Source organism: Aedes aegypti, chromosome 2, assembly GCF_002204515.2.
Source record: "Aedes aegypti strain LVP_AGWG chromosome 2, AaegL5.0 Primary Assembly, whole genome shotgun sequence".
Lineage (NCBI taxonomy): Eukaryota > Metazoa > Arthropoda > Insecta > Diptera > Culicidae > Aedes > Aedes aegypti.
The window spans coordinates 38,855,788-38,876,845 of NC_035108.1; the positions used below are offsets into that span (position 1 = coordinate 38,855,788).

The window sequence follows — 21,058 nt, forward strand, 5'->3', positions numbered from 1 at the left end:
ATTATACATCAAGAGAAGGTCAGTTGTAGTGCATAGCATGCATTATGACATGTATTCTTACTGGTTCGGAGTGGTCGCCTTACCGGAGGAATCGGAACTTTCTGAATTGGGACTCTTGTCACCAACCTAGAATGCAAATCGATTTTAAATTATCTGATAGTACTACCGTCGCACAAAACAACTTACATGCAAACTACTAGACAAGAGCTTCTCGATGGACTCCACGTCCAAATTGTCATCCATTGCCGACACTTTTTTGAGTGCTGACGACACAATGCTCAGATCACCACGGAGTTCACTAACCAAAGCTGTAATCTTTTTGGCGTTGCTCAGCACCTCCACCGTTTGCGTGTACGGATTGTAGCGGACTCCAAACGGTCGTTGAATGTTTTCGGCAAAGGCCCTGAAATAAAAAAAATCGATAGCGAGGAATTAAAAATGTCACACCAGCCATGGAAATCTTTCAAAATCATGTCATTTTTTAAAAGTTTGTCAAAGTTCTTTCCACGGCACAGTGGTCCAGGAATCAGTTTTACGCGGAAAGATGCATTTTGAGCTTTAGAATGAAACATTAGCCAAAAACTGTCTTCTACAAAGTTGTTTGTATTAGTTGAGCCCTTTGTTTGGTGTTATTGAAAATTAGGGTGGACCACATTTTCATAGAAATTGTGTAACTAACTTTCTTATTTGTAGAAATTATATTATACATGCTTCAGCAAAGTTGTAGACCATTCAATTTCAAGCAACTTTGCCAAAAAAAGTTTTCTTGTATCTCTTAAATTGATCGATTTAGAGCTTTTTTCATACGGTGACATAGGGTGGTCCGAACAAAACTGGTTTTCTGGCTCTAGAGTTTTCAATTCAAATTTCTCATCAAAGTAGTCTAAGAAACACTTTTAGAGTAGTCTAAGAAACACTTTTGAGCTTTCTCTCAAAAACATGCCTACTTTGATTATGAATATCTCTGATTGGGGCAAACATAAAAAATATCTTTTGACGGCATTCAAAAGACAAAATAAAATTGTATATTATATCAAAAAATTACAGATGTGTTATTTTTGTAACTCTAATAAAATGCCTTGAAAAACAAAGGATTTTAAGCAGAACAACTTTAATAACTTTTGAACTAAAATAGATATCATCAATATTTTTGCATGAAAATTTGCGTTTTGTTAAGTTCTTGAAGTCGTTCATATACCGCTTTGACGAGAAATCGAAAGTAAGAAAGATAGGGCTCTAAAACTATTTTGAAGATTTTCATAGTATGTATTTCTTTATTATTTTACATTTTGAGCATGAAAATCAAATTTTAGACAAAAATGATCTTCTACAAAATTATTTCGAAAAATGTAAGCTAACATACTGTGTCATTTAAACTAGGGTGGTCCACAATATCACTCATATCATATAATCAACTTTTTCATTTGCAAAAATACTGGTATATGCTCTTAGGCAAAGTGGTAGCACTTGAAATTTTGATCAACTTTGCCAAAAAAAGGTTTTCTGTAGCTCAAAATTTGACCAATCTAAAGCATTTTCTCCTAATCATCGTAGGATGGTCCAACAAAAATAAGTTTTTCAACTCTAGTTTTTTTAATATTATTTTCTCATCAAAGTTGTCTATGAACGACTTTTAGAACCTAACAAAACACAAATTTTCATGCAAAAAGATTGTTGATATCTATTTTAGTTCAAAAGTTATTAAAGTTTTTGTGATAAAAAATATTTGACTTTCAAGACGTTTTATTAGAGTTACAAAAATAACACATCTGTAATTTATTTATATAATCTTCTTCTTTCTGGCGTTACGTCCCAACTGGGACAGAGCCTGCTTCTCAGATTAGTGTTCTTATGAGCACTTCCACAGTTATTAACTGAGAGCTTTCTTTGCCGATTGACCATTTTTGCATGTGTATATCGTGTGGCAGGTACGAAGATACTCTATGCCCTGGGAATCGAGAAAATTTCCTTTACGAAAAGATCCTCGACCAGCGGGATTCGAACCCACGACCCTCAGCATGGTCATGCTGAATAGCTGCGCGTTTACCGCTACGGCTATCTGGGTCCCTTTTTTTATATAATATACAGTTTTATTTTGTCTGTTGAATGCCGTCAAAAGATATTTTTTATGTTTGCCCCAATCAGGGTTATTCACAATCAAAGTAGGCATGTTTTTGAGAGAAAAACAACAATAACTCCTAAACGGAAGGAAATAGCGAGTTTCTTCACTCACCAAATTACGCATTTTTCAAAGCTCTAAAAGTGTTTCTTAGACTACTTTGATGAGAAATTTGAATTGAAAACTCTAGAGCCAGAAAACCAGTTTTGTTCGGACCACCCTATGTCACCGTATGAAAAAAGCTCTAAATCGATCAATTTAAGAGATACAAGAAAACTTTTTTTGGCAAAGTTGCTTGAAATTGAATGGTCTACAACTTTGCTGAAGCATGTATAATATAATTTCTACAAATAAGAAAGTTAGTTACACAATTTCTATGAAAATGTGGTCCACCCTAATTTTCAATAAAACCAAACAAAGGGCTCAACTAATACAAACAACTTTGTAGAAAACCGTTTTTGTCTAATGTTTCATTCTAAAGCTCAAAATGCATCTTTCCGCGTAAAACTGATTCCTGGACCATAGTGCACGGTTGGAAAAATGCTATAATTCCTACAGTTTTTTTGCAATCGTAGTGAAAAGGTATGAAGTCGACATTTAATTCGCTTGATGTTAAGACTCACTTATGTTCAACCATTATTTACTAAATGCACAATGGCACAGGGTTAATCTCGCGGTGTAATATTTGTAGATCTGATTCCGGGGCCTTCCTTAGTCGCGGTTACAAAGCAAAGTCATGCTGAAGGTGTCTGGGTTCAATTCCCAGTCGCTCCGGGATTTTTTCATAATGTAAAATTCCTTGACTTCCCTGTCACAAGTGTAAACAACCCAGATGCCCAGAATGTATGTGGGTATGTATATTAATTATGGATGCAATATGTCAACTGTATGGATAAAAATCAGATTTAGACCGCGTTTCTAAAACGTAAGCATAAATTCATCCAGGAGCTACTTCAGAAATTTCTCCGGGAGTTGCTCCAGGAGTTCCTCTAGGAATTCCTTTAGAACTATCTTCAGGAATTCCTCTAGAAGTTTGTTCAGGAATTTCTCCAGGATTTTTTTCAGGATTTCCTTCAAGTATTTTTCCTCCAGGAATTCTTCCAGGAAGTTCTGTACGAGTTCCTTCAGTAATTGCTGCTCAAGGATTTTCTCCAGGAGTTCTTCAAGGTATTCCTCCAGGAGTTTCTTCTTAGCATATTCTTAGGATTTTCTTCGAATATTTCTCTAAGAGCTCCTGAAGTCCCAGGGATTTCACCACGAGTTCCTTCAGGGATTTCTCCTTATTTTCTTTTGGATTCCTTCTGGAGTTCCTTCAGGATCAATATCAATAGTTCCAACAGGAATTCGTTCGGGAACCTCATAACCAATTTTTTCATAAAATCTTCAAGAAACACTGGAGGAATCCGTAACGGAACTCTCGTAGTAATTCTCGAAGGAATCCTTCCAGTGACTCAAACAGGAATTCATTCAGAAATTCTACAAGATATTCTCCAGGGAATTCTCCCAGGAATTTCTCCAAGTAGTTCTCCGCGAAATCCTCCAGATATTTCTTTAGGAATTCCTATAAGGTATCCTGGAGGATTTGTTTATGGAATCCTTGGACGAAATTATGTAGGACTCCTTAAAGAAAACTCTTGCATTTCCGGAGGAAAATCTTGTGAAATTCCTGGAGAAATTTTCGGAAGGACTGAAAAAATAACTGGAAGAATCTCTGAAGAAAAAAGTGGAAAAAAAATTCTAAACGAGCTACTGAAAACCCCCAAGAGGAATTGAAAATATTACTCCACAAATTTTCTTAATAAATGATTCAGGAATTCCCCAAGAAAGTCTACAGGAATAGTACAAGCACAATAATTTATTAAAGCAAGCATTTGTTCAGCATTTTTTTTTATTGGTTTGCTTTGGGATTTTTTTAGATGCTTCGCCAGGGAATCATCTAGGAATCTTCATGTTTTTGTTTTTTTTTCAGGAAAATAGCCATAAATTACTTCTCTACTTTCCCCGGGTATTCTTACAGATTTTTTTTCCAACGATTAATCTGGAAGTATTCCAGAGATTCTTCCTAGAATTCCTCTGGAGATGCTTCCAGAATGTCTTCTACGATTTCTTTCAAAATATACCACCGCAAGGAATTCCTCCGGAAATTCATCAAGAGATTTCAGAGTGTTTAAAAAAAATCCTCTCAGAATTTCTCCCGGAATCTTCCAGGAATTTATTCTCCTTTCAAAATTCTCCAAAAGATTAATTCACAAATTGCTTCAAAGATTCTTCCAGTAATTCCCCATGATATTTTATATAGAATCCTTCATGTATTTCTACACGATTATCTCCTATTTTTCCATGCATTCCACTATAAATTTCTCCAAAAATACTTCTTAGTAATTCCTTCATATTCACCCTTCCAGCAAGGAAATCTTCAATACATTTATTCCAGATAATCCTGCGATATTCCACCAGGTATTCCTTCAGAAGTATTTGTAAAATTTTGATCATAATTTTTTGCAGGTATTAAAGAAAACATCCTAAGAAACTCTTTAAGAGATTCCTTCAAGTATACCACCGCAAGAAATTCCTCCTTGAACTCCCTTAGACATTGCCCAAAACAATTCATTCACTTCAGAATTTCCTCCCGAAATTTTTCGTGATATGCTTTCAGTGATATTTCCTAGAGTTTCTCCAGGGATCCTTCCAGAATTTTCCCCCAAAATTCTCATCCAGCGTTTTTTTTTAGAAATAACTCTATGAATAACTATAAATTTAATCTCAAATAAGTTTATTTAAGGATTTTGTTTACTAATTTCTCTAGGTATTTTTCCGAAATTCCTCCAAAGATTCCGTCACGCATTTTCCATTAAAACTTTGTCGAATATATTTCTGTGAGAATACATCATGCATTCTTTATAGGAATACCTAAATTTACTGCAAGAGTAAGTTCTGGAGGAATATCTGAAGATGTGTTTGGAGAAATCCCTTGAGATATTCCTAGACGAATCTCTGTAGGAATTTTTGTAAGAACAAACGTTTGCTACAATTAAGGCAGATGGAACAATATCGATTTATCTTTATCGATCTTATGTTCAGTGGATAAACGTGACAAGATGCAATTTTGTTGAAACTTTTCCAGTGGACGATTTGCCCTTTGAAGGAAGCACCACACTAGACAACGGACTAGCATGAATCGCCCAGTGGCACAGTCGAAATACTTTTCCGACAAAAAGTTTTCCGGACTGAAGCGAGAATCAAACCCACACTCCTTGACACAATGTGGCTAAATGCTTGGTAACACTAACTGCATGGCCACGAAGCCGTGTTCATGAGGTTGAATATTTATGGTTGATATGATTATAAAAACACTGAAGGTACCTTAATCTTAATGCGTTGGAAAAAAAAAGTTAGGATCAGCAATACATTACTGTTGTTTCAAAGCTATCAAAACAAAAATTTCCGAGATCAACGAATTCAAAACAAAAAAAAACGATCAGAACAAAAGCAGTTCCAGTGACATTTATTCACAATCAGTCAGTCAATAAATTACGAGTGCTTCGAATCAAATATATCAGATGATTTCGGTTATGCCCTATGGCGCCTAAGCTTACCACATAAACGAGATAACTGAAAACCACCCGTCGGCCAAGATAAACCCGTATAAATACCTGTATAAACCGTGTGTCTTAAAACATCCCTATCAATGTTAGGATGAACATTTTCCAATGATGTTCTTTCCTAAAACTTGGTAGGAAAACACTAGAAGTAAAAGCCCAATCGATGAATCAAACAACAGTTCTCGAAAACTTGTATAAATAGTCTCAAGTCAGAAAAGTTATCAAACTTACTTTATCGATCCTACGTGTTTCGCAGACGAAATTCCACACGTTTCGCTCTTACCCAACTATATTTTTCACTTTTAGAACGTTTAATTCCGAAATTGTAAAACGGCGTAACTAAGAATTTCAACTTTCGCAACCCAACCGCTACTTTCACCGCTCCGTTGTATGGAGAGACAAAGTGACTTAACCACGAATCAAAACAAAACACTACTTGAGCCAATTTTACACTGGTAGAAAAACGTCGAAAGTAACTGAATGAAACGGCTTATCGTTTTGTTATAATCATTTTCGTGGGACATAATAGAAACTAACTAGTTTTTAAACGATTAAATGCAAAATTTAAGCGATGTACACGGCGAAAGACAGGTTGTGATTCTTCCTAATTAATTTTCTCGAAAGCGTATGAAAGTTACTTGCGTCGATTTGAAAAAGTCGAGTGTTAGTTTTTAAATTGATTTACAGGGCACATCAACCCATCTGAAGCATCGCGTGTGCCTCCAACATGAAAACATGGCATGGTAAAACTCCTCCTCATCCATTTCCTCTAGTATTTTTAAACAACATTTTTATAGAGAAACTTTAAAGTAGATGGAGTACCGTGTACCTTTTAATTCCGCTCCTAAATGCTTATCTTTGACAGATACGCGTATTTCGACTACCACTTGCAGTCTTCTTCAGTGTCAGTTACTCGTATCCACTGAAGAAATCGTCGCATCTCTCTACCTTAAATACTAACACCAGATAAGTACCTACACAATCAAACTAACTAGGAAAATTTTTTTGACAGGAGTATACCTGTCATGTCTTGGTCAAAAATTGAAAAGGGGATAATAATAATTATACAAATCCCTAACTATCTACCTATGTATTCAAGCTCGTTTATATTTCTTAGGTACAAACTTAAACAGTCTTGATTGTCCGTTTCCTTGATCCCTATTAAGAAGTAGTGAAGGCTTTTGTTTGTAAATTTCTAAACTTCAGCCGCCATTTTATGCTGATAAGTGTGGTTGGAAGTACTCGGAATAACTCGCATAGTATTAGTTGGTTTCCGGTAAATTTCAAATTCAAAGTGATACGATTCCCTAGTAATTAGCAAATCCAAAAAGGTAGTTTATTATAAATTACTAGGGAATCGTATCACTTTGAATTTGAAATTTATTATAAACTACCTTTTTTGCTGCTGGTTTCTTGTTTTACACATACATGCATGCGTATGATACTACTGGGTGATGAAAATTTCCGTGGAACGCTCCCTAGAAAAATGGTAATCTCGCGAAAAACGCATTTTTCACATATAGTGTCTTCGGCGATTATTTTCCTTGTAAAATTCCCCATCTTTCGACGAGTTCCAAATTTTGCGTTTCCATATCAACTTTGCGAGATATCGGCGTGCAAAGCCAAAAGTTGGCTCAGGGGAAATCAAAAAAATTTCACAGGAAAATGGTAATCTCGAAAACGGAAAACATTTTCCACTAGGATTCAGAAGATAACCTTGAATGAAAATTCAGAAGATACCTTGAACCTTCCTCTATCTTTCGACGAAAACCGATTTTGAAAATAATGAACCAAAAAAATATGAAAAATCGTGAAAGCTGAACATGGAAATCCAATCCAGTTTCGCCTTAAGGTAGAGAGATGCGACGATTTCTTCAGTGGATACGAGTAACTGACACTGAAGAAGACTGCAAGTGGTAGTCGAAATACGCGTATCTGTCAAAGATAAGCATTTAGGAGCGGAATTAAAAGGTACACGGTACTCCATCTACTTTAAAGTTTCTCTATTTGAGATTCTGCTCAGAGGATTCGAACATTCATTAAAGAACATTTTTATGCTAATTCTGGAATCCTTGGAATTAAAATCACATAAAAAAGCCCCAAATGATTTTTTTTAGAGTTACCCCCAAAAAACCGTTAGTCTTACACCAAGTAATACCACAGGAGAACATTTTGGAAGTGTCTATAGCAAAACCCTAAAGAATACTCCGTTCTTGATCTCTGGATCAATATTTTGAAAAATCTTATAAAATATATTCTCTGTTATCGTTTGTCTTTTATCAACAAGACGAAAATTTAGTATTTTTTCATTATCACGAGTTATTCTTAAAGCTGCTGTGTTTTAAATATTTTTTCTAAACAAGTTTTAAACAAGTCCATTTGTTATAAAATTATTACCGAAAAAAAAGAAAACTATTATTATTTTGATCGATTTCACCGGGTGCTTAACCTTTTAACCAGGACTGTGAAACCTTTCAAATTCTGTGATAATGTAATTGAGTATATGTGTAGTTCCCTGTCAAAATTTCATGTCAATTGCTCATAGGGAAACAAAGTTACAGCATGCCAAAGTTGAGCATTTTGTCTGAAAATCGGCTTTCACTACTATTACTCTGAATACAACTGTAGGTTCCACCCTTTTCAGCGGAGCAGAATAACATAAGGAAAGCCTCTTACCTCATTTTCTCCTTGGCTTCCTCAAACGAATCCGTGTAGTAGTAAGCATTCTGGTAGGCCGTTATGATGCACTCCTCCTTACACGTCACATCCGGATCAAATCTTTTAATCTTATCAGTTGTGGTGATAGCATGTTGTAGTTCGGCCACCGATGACAGCAGTCCCGCTCCAAACACCTTAAAAGTGCCATCCTTCTGGCGACACAATCCGAACTCCACCGTAAAAAAGTATAGCTAAATTCAGGATAATCAATTGTTTTTTCCAGCAACGCATAAAACTTCTTACCGTAGCCAACTTGTTAATATCGTCATCCGTAGCTCCAAGCGAGGCCAACCCGATTTCCTGTGAAAACTGCGCAAAGCTTGGATTGGCCAGTAGCGGCATGTGGCCCAAAAGCTCGTGACAGCAGTCGCTGGAAATACAAAATTTCAAATTGTAACCACCGAAGAGCTAGAATTTGAAATTTTAATTTACGGTTCCGGAGTGTAGAACGGATCGGACGAGTGCCGGATATACTGAGTGCAGTGGAAAACGCGAAATGCCAGCCCGGAAAGGAAATCTCTTGGGGAAAGATAGCCAGCGACGGGTCGAATCTGAAAGCCGGTCTTCCTCTTGAGAAACACGTTGATATCCTGCAGCTGCGGGAGATTGTCCTCTCGGTAGCCGCAGTACTTTACTAGCTCCGGCCAATTTTCCATGTACTCCGGCACTGCATGCTTGACGTACAGCTTGTGCAACTCACGAAACACTGTGCCCCTGAAAAGCAAAACGACGCAATTGACAAGATGAGAAACCGATAAATTGAATTAAATTGTTTTGAATATTCTCGTTAAGGAAAGGATAAATTGCACCCATTCAATGTGCTTCTGCCATTGACCGATATTTCCTTCGGAGAAGAAATCCCAAGTCAAAACTCAATTTACCATGTCTTGATCTCTTCCGGTGTGTACTGAACCCTCGGAATTGGATTGCCACTACGAAAATAGAGAGTGGGTTGTTAGTTTAATTGAATCATTATCCTCATTGGTTTCTATGAATGTATCACTCACTGCTTGTATGAGTTGGCAATTGCAGCAAATTGTTCCCGTCGCTTGCGATAAACTGGATCCTTGAAACCGGGATGATCTGCGTCCAGCTCATCACCATACATCAGCACGTTTTGGGCGCGGTCCAGGTCGGATATTTTTCTCGGAAACCAATGCATTTCCCCGAAATCTGAAAGGAATTATGAAATAAAGCTGTTTTATAGATTTGTTTTCTTCTGTGGGGACATGATATCAAAGCTACCATTAAGTTGATATATTATGGATATTTATGGATATTTAGTCACCGCCAAAATAAAGTACCCACTTGTTTGTAATGATGGAAATTAGTAAAAATCGTACATCAAAACAGGAAATTCTTTCGTTCAGATGTTTGCATTTCATATTTAACGTAAAATCTCAGTGATACACAGCTCAAAAGTCGTATGCTTGAATAAAAATTTGATTTTCACCAAGACAAAACAAATGTGTTCCAATAAGGTGTGTGACACACCGTGCTCAAAGAGCATAGTGTGGTGTGGGAACACTCCTGACCCTGAGTTACCTTTTCAGGGATCTGATTGCAAATTTCCCCCTTGTGAAGATGGTGTGTCAAAATAAAGTGCCCACTTGTCGTTTCCTTTACTTAATATTCTGTTAACCCCTCTACTGTAAGCATCTATTATTTTATAACACAAAACATTATTCAATTCACGATCTTTCTTGGTTTTTTATTAAATGTTTATAATATTTTTACAGTGTTTTTGTTTTGAAATTATGGCAGACCTGTACACTCGCTTGAAACGCGAGTCGTGAAATACGAAGGCACATCATCTGTTAAAGCCGGGCCTACTATGGGCTCCAGAAGAAACTGTGATCAAAAAGATCCACTCCCGCACCAAACGCACGATGTACAAAGCGCTGTACAAATCCTGGAGGAGGACCTACAAGCACTTTGAGTCTTCGAACGCCGGGTGCTTAAGACGATCTATGGCGGTGTGCAGGAAAATAGTGTGTGACGGCCAGTGAATCCAAGTGTCAGCAATGGAGACGAAAAACAAACAACAAATCAAGCTCGCTCACAACCGTTTATCCCAACTTTGACGGATTAGGATACAATCAAAAGCAAAATTGTCATGACAATCACAGAACGCAACATTGTTGCAATCTTTTCAATTCGCGATTAATTAGAAAATCGAATTTGTTTTATGGGTTCTGTTCGAAGTTCTCGAGAATTGCAATGCGAAGTCCAGAATATCGCTGCGTATGTGGTGATCGATCATTGTCATATTCTGTTCCAGTGGTGATAAACTGCTGTTGCGGAATAAAATTGTTGCAACAAGAATAGGAGATGACAATGTGTTTGTTCCTGTGTTGGATGACAATAGATTCACTGCACATTGGTCCCAAAGCCATATCTAGGAAGACAAACATGATTGTGCCTAAACCATCAATTTTAGATATATGTTGTCTTCGGCAAAGTTTCTCCATTTTCTTTAGACATTTTTTTCAGTGATGTGAAATTAGGGTGGCCCACATGGTTTACGAGATCAGCACATAAACTTTTCTGCTGACGCATTTAGGCCTACACAATGTTCTACAATGTTTTAAAACAACCGATTTGGAGCAACTTTGCCCAAGAACCCAAATGTCTATCTCTTATGGTTCGCGAGTTATGATGTTTTTTAACAAAAAAGTTAGGGTGGTACTGAAAAATCAGTTTTTTCTTGATAACTTTTTATACGATGATTTCTCGCAAAAACTTTGTTCCGAGCACTTTTAAAACTTTTAATTGCGCAACTTTTTGCTGAAAAAACTACATTTCTATTTCTTATGGTTACAGAGTTATCAGAGATTTTCTTCGAAAAAATGGTTGTTTTGAAATGCCGATATCTCCGAAAGGCGCAAACGAATTTTCAATCTTTTGTCGCCATTAGAAAGATTATTAACTAATTATCAATCGGTTGTTCTAAAACATTGTAGAACATTGTGTAGGCCTAAATGCGTCAGCAGAAAAGTTTATGTGCTGATCTCGTAAGCCATGTGGACCACCCTAATTTCACATCACTGAAAAAAATGTCTGAAGAAAATGGAGAAACTTTGCCGAAGACAACATATATCTAAAATTGACGGTTTAGGTACAATCATTTTTGTCTTCCTAGATATAGCTTTGGGACCAATGTGCACTGGTGGCGGCGATGGATGATACACGAGCTCGCCCAGCTCTACGGCGAACCCAGTATCCAAAAGGTGACCAAAGCTGCTGAACGGATAGGATGGGCAGGACATGTCGCAAGAATGCCGGACAGCAACCCTGCAAAGATGGTGTTCGCCTCGGATCCGGTTGATGCAAGAAAGTGTGGGGGAGCAGCGAGCTAGGTGGGCGGATCAAATGCGTATCGTTTTAGCGAGTATTGTGGCGTGAAATTGTTGATTCAGTGTTATCTATTAGATTCTAACTAAATAAATGAAATTAATTTGAAAAAAGCTTCAGGGGAACCAGCACATTCGGTGTCACAGATTATTCTAGGAAATGGTATTCGGGAAAATGTCAGATAATACATTTTGTACTGTATATCACAAGAATCGTAAGTTAACTATAAAATACAACAATTTTGACTTTCGGTTTTGGAATTTGTTTTTAAATTACAAGCAAGTGTGCACTTAATTTTGGCGGTGAATGTAACATGTAACAGCGTTTAAATTTTTTTACCGAAACTGCCACAGGCGGACAGCGGAGTCGGTGGAGGACCATCGCTAGCCACAGGGGCCGCAAAACTGACATTGTAAACCTCGCGCTTCAGCATCCGTAGAACCTGTTCCATGCGGCTGGCATCGCATTCAATGTCGACCAAAACGTCTGCCTGTTCGCATGGTTCACCAGATTTGTTGAGCTCCACATGCAGCACATTGATTCCTAGTTCCTGGAATACTTGAAGAGCACGTGCTAAACCGCCGACTTGGTTCTTCAAAGTGAAAATGATGGACGTTTTGTCGGATCGCGGGCTGGCTCCGTTGCCATTGCTGCAGTCTATTTGTTTGCTTTCCTGTAATGGAAGTAGAAGTTAGATTTGCTTTTGGATTCAAATTTCTTATCATGAAATGCATTTATCTAAACTTCACGTGAAATATATACTACATCAATGCACATGTTATTCATAGTGACTGAAATTCGTTTTCGTACTGTAATGTTTTCATATGGATTGTTTTTATCAAGTTGGTAATTGAATTCAAAATATTTTGTGAAACATAAAGCTGAATTATGTTTAACAACTACCGAAAAGCTAAACATTACATATAATTTGCAATTGGATTAGATGGACAAATTAATGTGAAGATTTGCGAAAAAGTTACACGTCTTCTCAGTGAGAATCGAACTCACGACTCCCCGATCTCTAGTTGGGGCGCGTTAACCACTACGCCATGAAAGGACTCATGAACGCAGAAGTTAACCTGAATTCGATTTCAGCTCAATAATCACGTGGTCCTCTTTCGCAAAGTGCAACCGGTCGTTTGAGAACGTCGCGACCCATTGGAAGCCCACACAATAGAAACCTCAGCCAGCGCAGTTGCTGGCTAGTGTAGTGTGCTATTCCTATACCTAAAAAACAATGCGCTCTCGGGCTAGGCATTGGATATATATAGAAAGCGTTGTGTTTGGATGGGCATCTAATTCTTCCGAAAGAGGTGCACTTTGCGAAAGAGGACCACGTGATTATTGAGCTGAAATCGAATTCAGGTTAACTTCTGCGTTCATGAGTCCTTTCATGGCGTAGTGGTTAACGCGCCCCAACTAGAGATCGGGGAGTCGTGAGTTCGATTCTCACTGAGAAGACGTGTAACTTTTTCGCAAATCTTCACATCAATTTGTCCATCTAATCCAATTGCAAATTATATGTAATGTTTAGCTTTTCGGTAGTTGTTAAACTTCCACTCGGCTGGTTGGCCGTAAACCACGATTCATAATTAAAACATGAATTATGTTATCTATTATTTGAGCAACATAAACGATTCACTTCCATCTTTTGAATAGGTAAGTGATCCAATAGTTGTGGCTGTTCTTTCATCGCCCAAAAAGTATACAAAATTTTCTAGTTTGCTACAAAGTTTTATATTTCGTTTAAAAATTTGAAGATTGTCTATAGCATTAATTTATAAAATTGCGTCATCATGAACTTTTTGAATAATTCTTGAAGTCTAACTAAAATCAAACTTCAACCAAGGATCTTTTCAGATAGGTTTCAAGAACATTCCACATTAGATCTTACGAGGAATCTGCCAAAACCTATTATTGCATCAAAATGAGCATTATTCACCACGCGCTGTTGATACTCCGTTATTGTGAGGACAACTGTACATTAGGCCGTCCCTTATTTTTCGAAAATGCGAAATGTTATAAGTTCGTCATTGTAAAGTGCTCGTTTTGGTAAGAAAAAATCAGGTAAAAATTTGAAGTCCGTACGTCGACGCTAAGTGGTCCTCCAACGGCCCTGAAGGTATTAGGAGCAGATGACCCCGTGCGCAAAATCGAGCCGGCTGCTCTAGTGCACGCAGCATGAGTGCAAAAAGCCACCAGTAACACCAGTAAGCCACCCTCTTGTGTGGTTTCATTTACAAAACTGTTCAAATATCTGTATTTATGCGCCTCAAACCAAATGTTTTGCCTGAAACTGCTGACTAACAATGCAATCGAAGTTCCCCCGGTAGATTTCCATAGGAATAAGGATGCTTTGAGTGTTAATTTTATGTTTTTCTGTAGGGGGTCCATAACACGCAAAGGGTCCATAACCGGAATCGACTCCCTAATCTGAACTGCATACGTGAGCATAAACAAAGATAACCGATACGATTATGATTTCGTCGCTCACTTCACAGAAGCATACAACGGATTCAACGGATCAAACACTACGGTCTCATTTTTCGATTTTTTTAACCTGCACAGTGTAAATCGGACACAATTGATCCGGATTCCGTCACTTGCCAACAAAGGAGCATGCAATAGATTCAACGAATCAAACTCTACTGAAATCTGTCAAAAACCTTTTGTAGAACATAAAAGGTTTTTCTATGTATCTGTTAAGATGCAAATGAAATTCAATCTGAGCACACGAAAGGCTTCGGCCTTACGGATTTGTCTATTTTCAGACAGAATTACACCTTTTTGCCGAATAGCAACGCATAAATGACTTTATAATTATCATTTATCGGGTTTTCAGCTAACTAGCCGAGTGGTAGTTTAACAACTATCGGAATTGATGTGAAAATTTGAGAAAGTAACACGTATTTTCGGTGAGAATCAAACTCACGACTCCTTGTTCACTAGATATACCACGAGAGGACTCATGGACGCAGAAGTTAACCTGAATTCTATTTTAAGTCAATAATCACGTGATCCTCTTTCGTAACAATTTGATGCATGAGAAACTTTACAAAATTTCTACAAAAATCCATTCTCATATTTTTTTTTATTGGAAATCTTAGATGAAATCCACGAATCTAAAAAACATGCATCTGAGAACTCGTATATCAGATCCATTACTGATTTTCCCATGAATTCATAATAAAAAATAACTGTTAGTCATTAGGAGGGGTTTCTAATAAAATCCACGTGGAAGCTCATATAAGAATATTTATTAAATTCTTGGACTAGTTGTTAATGTTAATTTTGAAAGAATTTTAGAAACTATGGAACTGGAAGAAAGAAAGGAATTTATCAAAATATTTTGTTAAAGTTATTGTCAGAGATTCCCTGAAAGAACTTTTGAAGAAATTCTTCTCATAGGAAATTTATGTACAGAGAACAATGGAAGAATCCTTGATGGAATTGAAAAAAGTTATACAGTCGACTATCCACATATCGATGCTCTACATCTCGATATCTCTCCTTTTTTTTCAAGACACTCAGTTTCTCTTCCTTACCGATACAGTTCTATTTTTAACTAATCTATATTTACATCTGCTTTCACTCTCTTCTGCTCTTTTGCTCTCACACCGAGCAGGCAGAAAAGTGCTCTGCTGTTGGTCCAATCGATTTCCACAAGCCATAGTCCATTGCTCTTGCGGTGGTTTGTTTTGCCGTGTTCCTGAGTCGTTTGAGGCTAGCTGCCTGCGAAGTGGGTCAGTTTGTCTCAGTCACCATCTGATACTGACGGAGGATGGATGTGCTCCCCTAAGCACGGTCCTCCATGCGGCGTCTTCTGGTGGCTGGACGGGTTATTTTTTTTGGAGGGGCTGGGAATTGAATCCATGACCTTCCGCTTATGAAGCGAAAGCGTAACCTCAAGGCTACGGACCCCCCTATAGATATCTCTCCTTATGTCGATGATTTTTTCGGTCCCTTCATTCTGCATACATTTTCACTCTCGTGTCTCGATATCATCCTTATCACTATATCTCCCTATCTCGATGTGATTTTCATCCCCGATAGAATATGGATATCACTGAAAGCTTAAGGTCTTAAATTAAGTTAATAAAACGACAACTTATCAGTACGATATTTGGCAACTATTTGTTGGTCACCGAAAAACATTAACATCTTGGATAATTCTGCAGTGATTATGATCTAGAGGGCAGTGTCGCTTCCCTGCTGTTGGTTGTCAAATCATAATGATATTGATAGTTCGAGAGTGATATTGATAGTTTTTGTCCATCAGCCATCAGTTGATATGACTGATATTGTGCAACTCTGGTTTAAAAAGGAAAAAAAAACTGTTTTTTCAGTTTTGTCGTTTGCACCATTTTTACTTGGGCTTTAAGGACTTAATATATGTTAATATAAACATTGGTTTTTACTTCCATTTCCTATGTACGGTAATCCAAGGTAACATTGATAAGTTCCTTGGATAATTATTAAGAATTTCAAAAAATCGGTTTTTAGATGATTGTATAGACTTGACCAAGGTCATAATAGACTTTATGCACCCAATATTGCCAGTATATACGTGTTTAGTCTAAATAAAATAAATATATCGTGCAAGAAAGGATGCTTAAATCAAGGGTAGACAAAATCGGGCCATTACTGTATTCAATTAATCATTTAAATTTATGACAAGTTGATTCCTGAAAAAATACAGTATTCTTGAAATAATCCCTAGAGGAATTCCGAATATATTTTTTGAGTCCGTAGAGAAATTGGATGTACCATGAGTGCAACTTTATACTTAGTAGGATCCAGGAAATATAACTAGAGAAAACTACGGAGGAAACTTTGCACTCAAAACTCATACCTTTGAAGAGTTTCTGGAGGAACTGCTTGAAAAATGCAATGAAATATTTCTCGATGGAATGCAAAATCGATTTCTTGGAAAAATACTTCAAAAAACAATTTTATGTCCCTAGAGAAACTGTATGAGTTTCTTATATCTCGTGTTGATAACTTTCCAGGGTTAAATTGCTGATCAATATGATCAACTAATCGGATTTTTAGTCTTTTTCCAACCTAGATTTTTACAAAAGCTGTTTCAGATTGTTGCATCGTAATGGCCGGCTTGAAACTCTGTTTGGAGATCAAAATCTTGTTCTTAAAACAAAGTGTTGATGTTCTGTTAATAAGTGGATACGTTTTATGTATTGGTTTAAACATGCTTAAATATCCTGAATTTGACTTATGTAAATTATTTCTGTATGTAACATGAGTCCTATCCTATCATATCAGATTCAATCTATACCCCCTTCATTTCCTTACGATTTATACTGTTATAGATGTTGATTGACTGTTTATAGAGCATACTTGTCCCTTTTTTCATTTTTTTCTGTTATTTCTAGTTATCCGGCCTGTATAGGAACGATTATTTTTAAATTTCAAAGGGAATTAAAAAAGTATGAATTGTAATATTTCAAGGACATCCACCTCCTTTTTTCAGCGTTATGGAATTTGTAAAAGCGCCCCAAAATTTGATATTAATCAAAATAGCAGCTCAATTCAAAACAGAGCTGTCAAAGTTATTAAATCGTTAATCATTCACGTGGACAACGTAAGGATCACGTAACATGCAACAGGGTAAAACTTGCAACACAATGAAATGTAATCGTATTGATGAGTTCTGAAGTATTGAGTAAAATTATTTTAATTTGTTACACCGGTTATCGGCCGTAGGTATAAAACGGAAGATTTGGGCAAGAATTCGTGTTTTATTTCTATTTTTGGTTGGTTTGCTGGAGGTGAAAAAATATCACACGTTTGATCGTATAAAACAGGACTTAAAATCGTTCCTAGTGCCACACAAACGGTAGAAAAATGTTATTTAAGGTATTTACTATTCGTTACAGTAATTAATAATTATAAAAAGACTACACAAAAGTTTTGTTAATTTCACATATAAATACTGAAAACGTTCAAACCCGTTTTTGACTACTCCTGAGGGGTGAATTGCAACAATAATTTCAAACTGAACTGCAAGATGGTTTTCTGCCGGTTTTCATCAAAACCACATGAAAAAGAAAATTGAACATGTTTTATACTATTACGTTGAAATTGTTGCTCCTCTATCAATTATTTATACGTTTGGTAAAAAATGTTATAAGAGTTACATGAACAACATTATTATTGGAATTATTTATTTTTTCTTTGTGAAAACTATGATTATTTTTAAAATCTGCTTCAAATGTAACTTGCAAATCAGTAATTGTGAATTTTTCGCAAGAAATATAAAGGTAGCTATTTCCAAGGACCAGCAGAGGCCATTAATAGACATTAATAGACAATAGCTATATAGCATATCAATATATAATACGTTGCTTTGGTTAAACTATGTTTGAAAATAAGTTACCTAAAACCATTGTATTTGAAAAAAACCCGACCAGTGGATTACAATTAAATTGTAGCACAAATATATCAATATTTGTTACAAATAACACATTTTGTTAGAAGTACTTTGAGTTGAAGGAGGAAATTGTAACCTTATTATAACAAAATCAGTTATAATAACAAAGCTGTTTATTACGTAACACTAAAATTTAAAATTTGTGTGTTCCCTCCTCTCCGTAACGCTTCTTGAATGAAAAATTTTGTTTCCACTAGCCGTCAAGACTTGTAATTTGCTCTAATTTTCACGTGTGGACATCCAATACAAATCCAATAGATTTTCAATCAGATAGGTTAAATACAATCAATTTGGGCTTACCTTGGCTGGATCGATTTTTACTATATACAGAATGATTTTAAGATTGTAGGAAAGAAAATATTTTTGGAAAAATATATCGTATAAGAGCCGAGGGGTTAAAACGTAAAGGACAACAATTTTCATTACTTCGGTTTTAGATTTAGTGCATTCTACTGGTTCCAAGCTTTTCAGTGGATTTTTTAGGAGATTTATGATTCATCTGAAAAAAAAAATATTATAATTCGCACAAATTTGGCTTGGTGTTTTGGCTCCCATAAAATTTATAAGGAATGCAAAATTGCTGCAAAAACTTCAACGTCTATTTTTTTAATGTTTAACTTCGCCAATTCGCAAATAAGTTTCCATTGAATTTTTACAAGTCTTCTGACTAAACCCATTCAGCATTATTTTGCGGATTATTGCCAAACTGAAATCTTCAACGAACCAAATTGCTGAAATTTCAGCACGATTGGCTGAATTTAAGCAAATCATTGATGGTGGTCAGCAGAATTTTCTGGAAATTCCAGCAAACCGTTCTGAAATTAAAACAACAATTTTCTGGAAAATTCATCTCGGAAAAATTTGGCAAAAAAATCTGATTTCAGCTGAAAGCTATTGGTCTGTTGCATCAACCGCTATTAGTTGGGAGTATAAACTCATCATATTTGTAAAAATATAGAAATCTGCACATATGATTAGACATGGTCAAGTTGAATTGATTATTTTTAGTATAACAGGCCTTTTTTGCAACAAACAATAATTAAATTTTGGTGACCTCTAAAGTTATCGAAACACTATCTAGTTATCGAATAAAATAATCAAAAAAGGCTGATTTCGATAAATATGCACCTTTTTTTCATAAACACAAACTAATTATCTTTTCTTCAATTTTTGTCGATTTTATTCACTGATCATTAGTTCCGAATATATTTCGAAATTTTTTGGGAGACCGACACGTAGCCATAACCCATAAGTAATTCTAAGTTATTCTTGTAGAAGAAATAAAGCAAATTGGTGCAACCGATTTTGATCAAAAAAGCATTTAGGTCTCTGGTATCACTCTGGTCGAATATAGATCCTAAAATTTTCAAAAGACATCTTCTTGTGGTTTTTAGTTTTCTTGAAGACAACTTAACCGAATTGCATTATTCCTTTTAGAGAAGTTCCTTAATATTTGCCATTGTATAGCACAGGTTTCATATTTGTATAAATTGACAAGAAACAAAAGGGCAGACAAAGACATTTTATTTGGTGAGTTGCGATCATCCAATAAGATTTGAACATCTCCAATATCAGGTGACAAATAAAAAAAAAATAACACAAATTCCTAAAATCGAAAACTAAAACTTTTGAATTATAGATTTTTGAGTTGCTTTATACCGAAAACTACAAAACACTTAATATCATGAAGTTCAGAAAAGTATGCTTATTTTAAGGATTAATGAGAATAGATATTGACATTTTAATAAGCCTGATCATAAAAATGTTATGACCTTTTTCTTCTTTTTCTTTTTGTTCGTCCAATGAAAGTATACTCAAAAGTTTGTGTTTGTTTTTATAACACCGTATTTTTAGATTTTTGTAACCACTGCAAACGGAGAATAATAATCGCACTACAAATTTTAGCCAGTTTAGGAATGGAAGGTTTAAGTTTAAATTAATGTGAAAGGTTTCTTAATAATATCCAGATTTATAGTTAAATTAGTAGTTTTTCTTTCACATCACACGGCACAATCCAAAATATGTCGCTATGTATTTTAGCGACGAAATCAGCCAATCACTTTCAAAAGCCACATATTTTCGAATTTGTTGCTATAACCCACTACTATAACTGATATTTACAGCAAATTCTTTCCGCTTGTGCAAAGGACTGCCCTCCTTAACGGTCCACTCCTGCTCGCCACTGTGGTACAGCCATAATCCGAGTAATCCTTTTCCAGAGCCACTCATCGTTCAAAAATCACAAATCGTCCGTTACAATGTTATTTCGAAAAAATAACAAAATCCTCGATGAGTTTTATATCCTTTCCGAAGCACCACTTGAAATCACTGCAATAAAGCAAGCCACCAACCCGAACCCGTTCACACGCAACAGTCTCTGATTCCACGAGGATCTCCGTCGTCCCGACAAGCACAGCAAGCGAAAATCAACTGTTGCATCCCGACAGAACTTTCACGCCTTTTATACCCCACACATTTTCTGGGTCGTTTATCCTGATTTTCCCCCCATCCACCCGGCGCGACCAGCACACCGATTGCTGGGGGGGGTTTGGAAAAGTTCTTTTCGAAACAGAAGCACAGCCCGCATCACCGGTATCGTTCGTTGCAGAGATGAAGCAGGTTGGACCTGTCCCTCTTAGAAATTCTTTCGTGCTATTGAACATGAATGAAAATAAATGGAATTTAGTTGGAACTACCTTATTAATGCAGAGTAATTTTATATGTTTAATCAAGAGCTAAAGAATGAAAAATTGAAAAAAAAACAAGACTAACAATGCTCCATCGTTTTTTCGACAGCCAAAACTTTTACTGAAACCT

The 21,058-nt window shown here is 36.2% G+C and overlaps 1 protein-coding gene across 1 annotated transcript; it reads right to left on the reverse strand.

Moving 5' to 3' along the window:
- On the reverse strand, positions 1–20,682 carry LOC23687540 (tryptophan 5-hydroxylase 1). Its single transcript, XM_021840594.1, has 9 exons — positions 20,363–20,682; positions 12,133–12,466; positions 9,447–9,612; positions 9,321–9,371; positions 8,872–9,153; positions 8,683–8,809; positions 8,398–8,630; positions 187–403; positions 1–126 (listed from the first exon to the last, which is right to left on the reverse strand). Exons 1-9 carry the CDS (start codon positions 20,468–20,470, stop codon positions 58–60), a joined length of 1,587 nt encoding a protein of 528 aa, XP_021696286.1. The 5' UTR covers positions 20,471–20,682; the 3' UTR covers positions 1–57.
- Between the last annotated feature and the right edge of the window lie 376 nt (positions 20,683–21,058).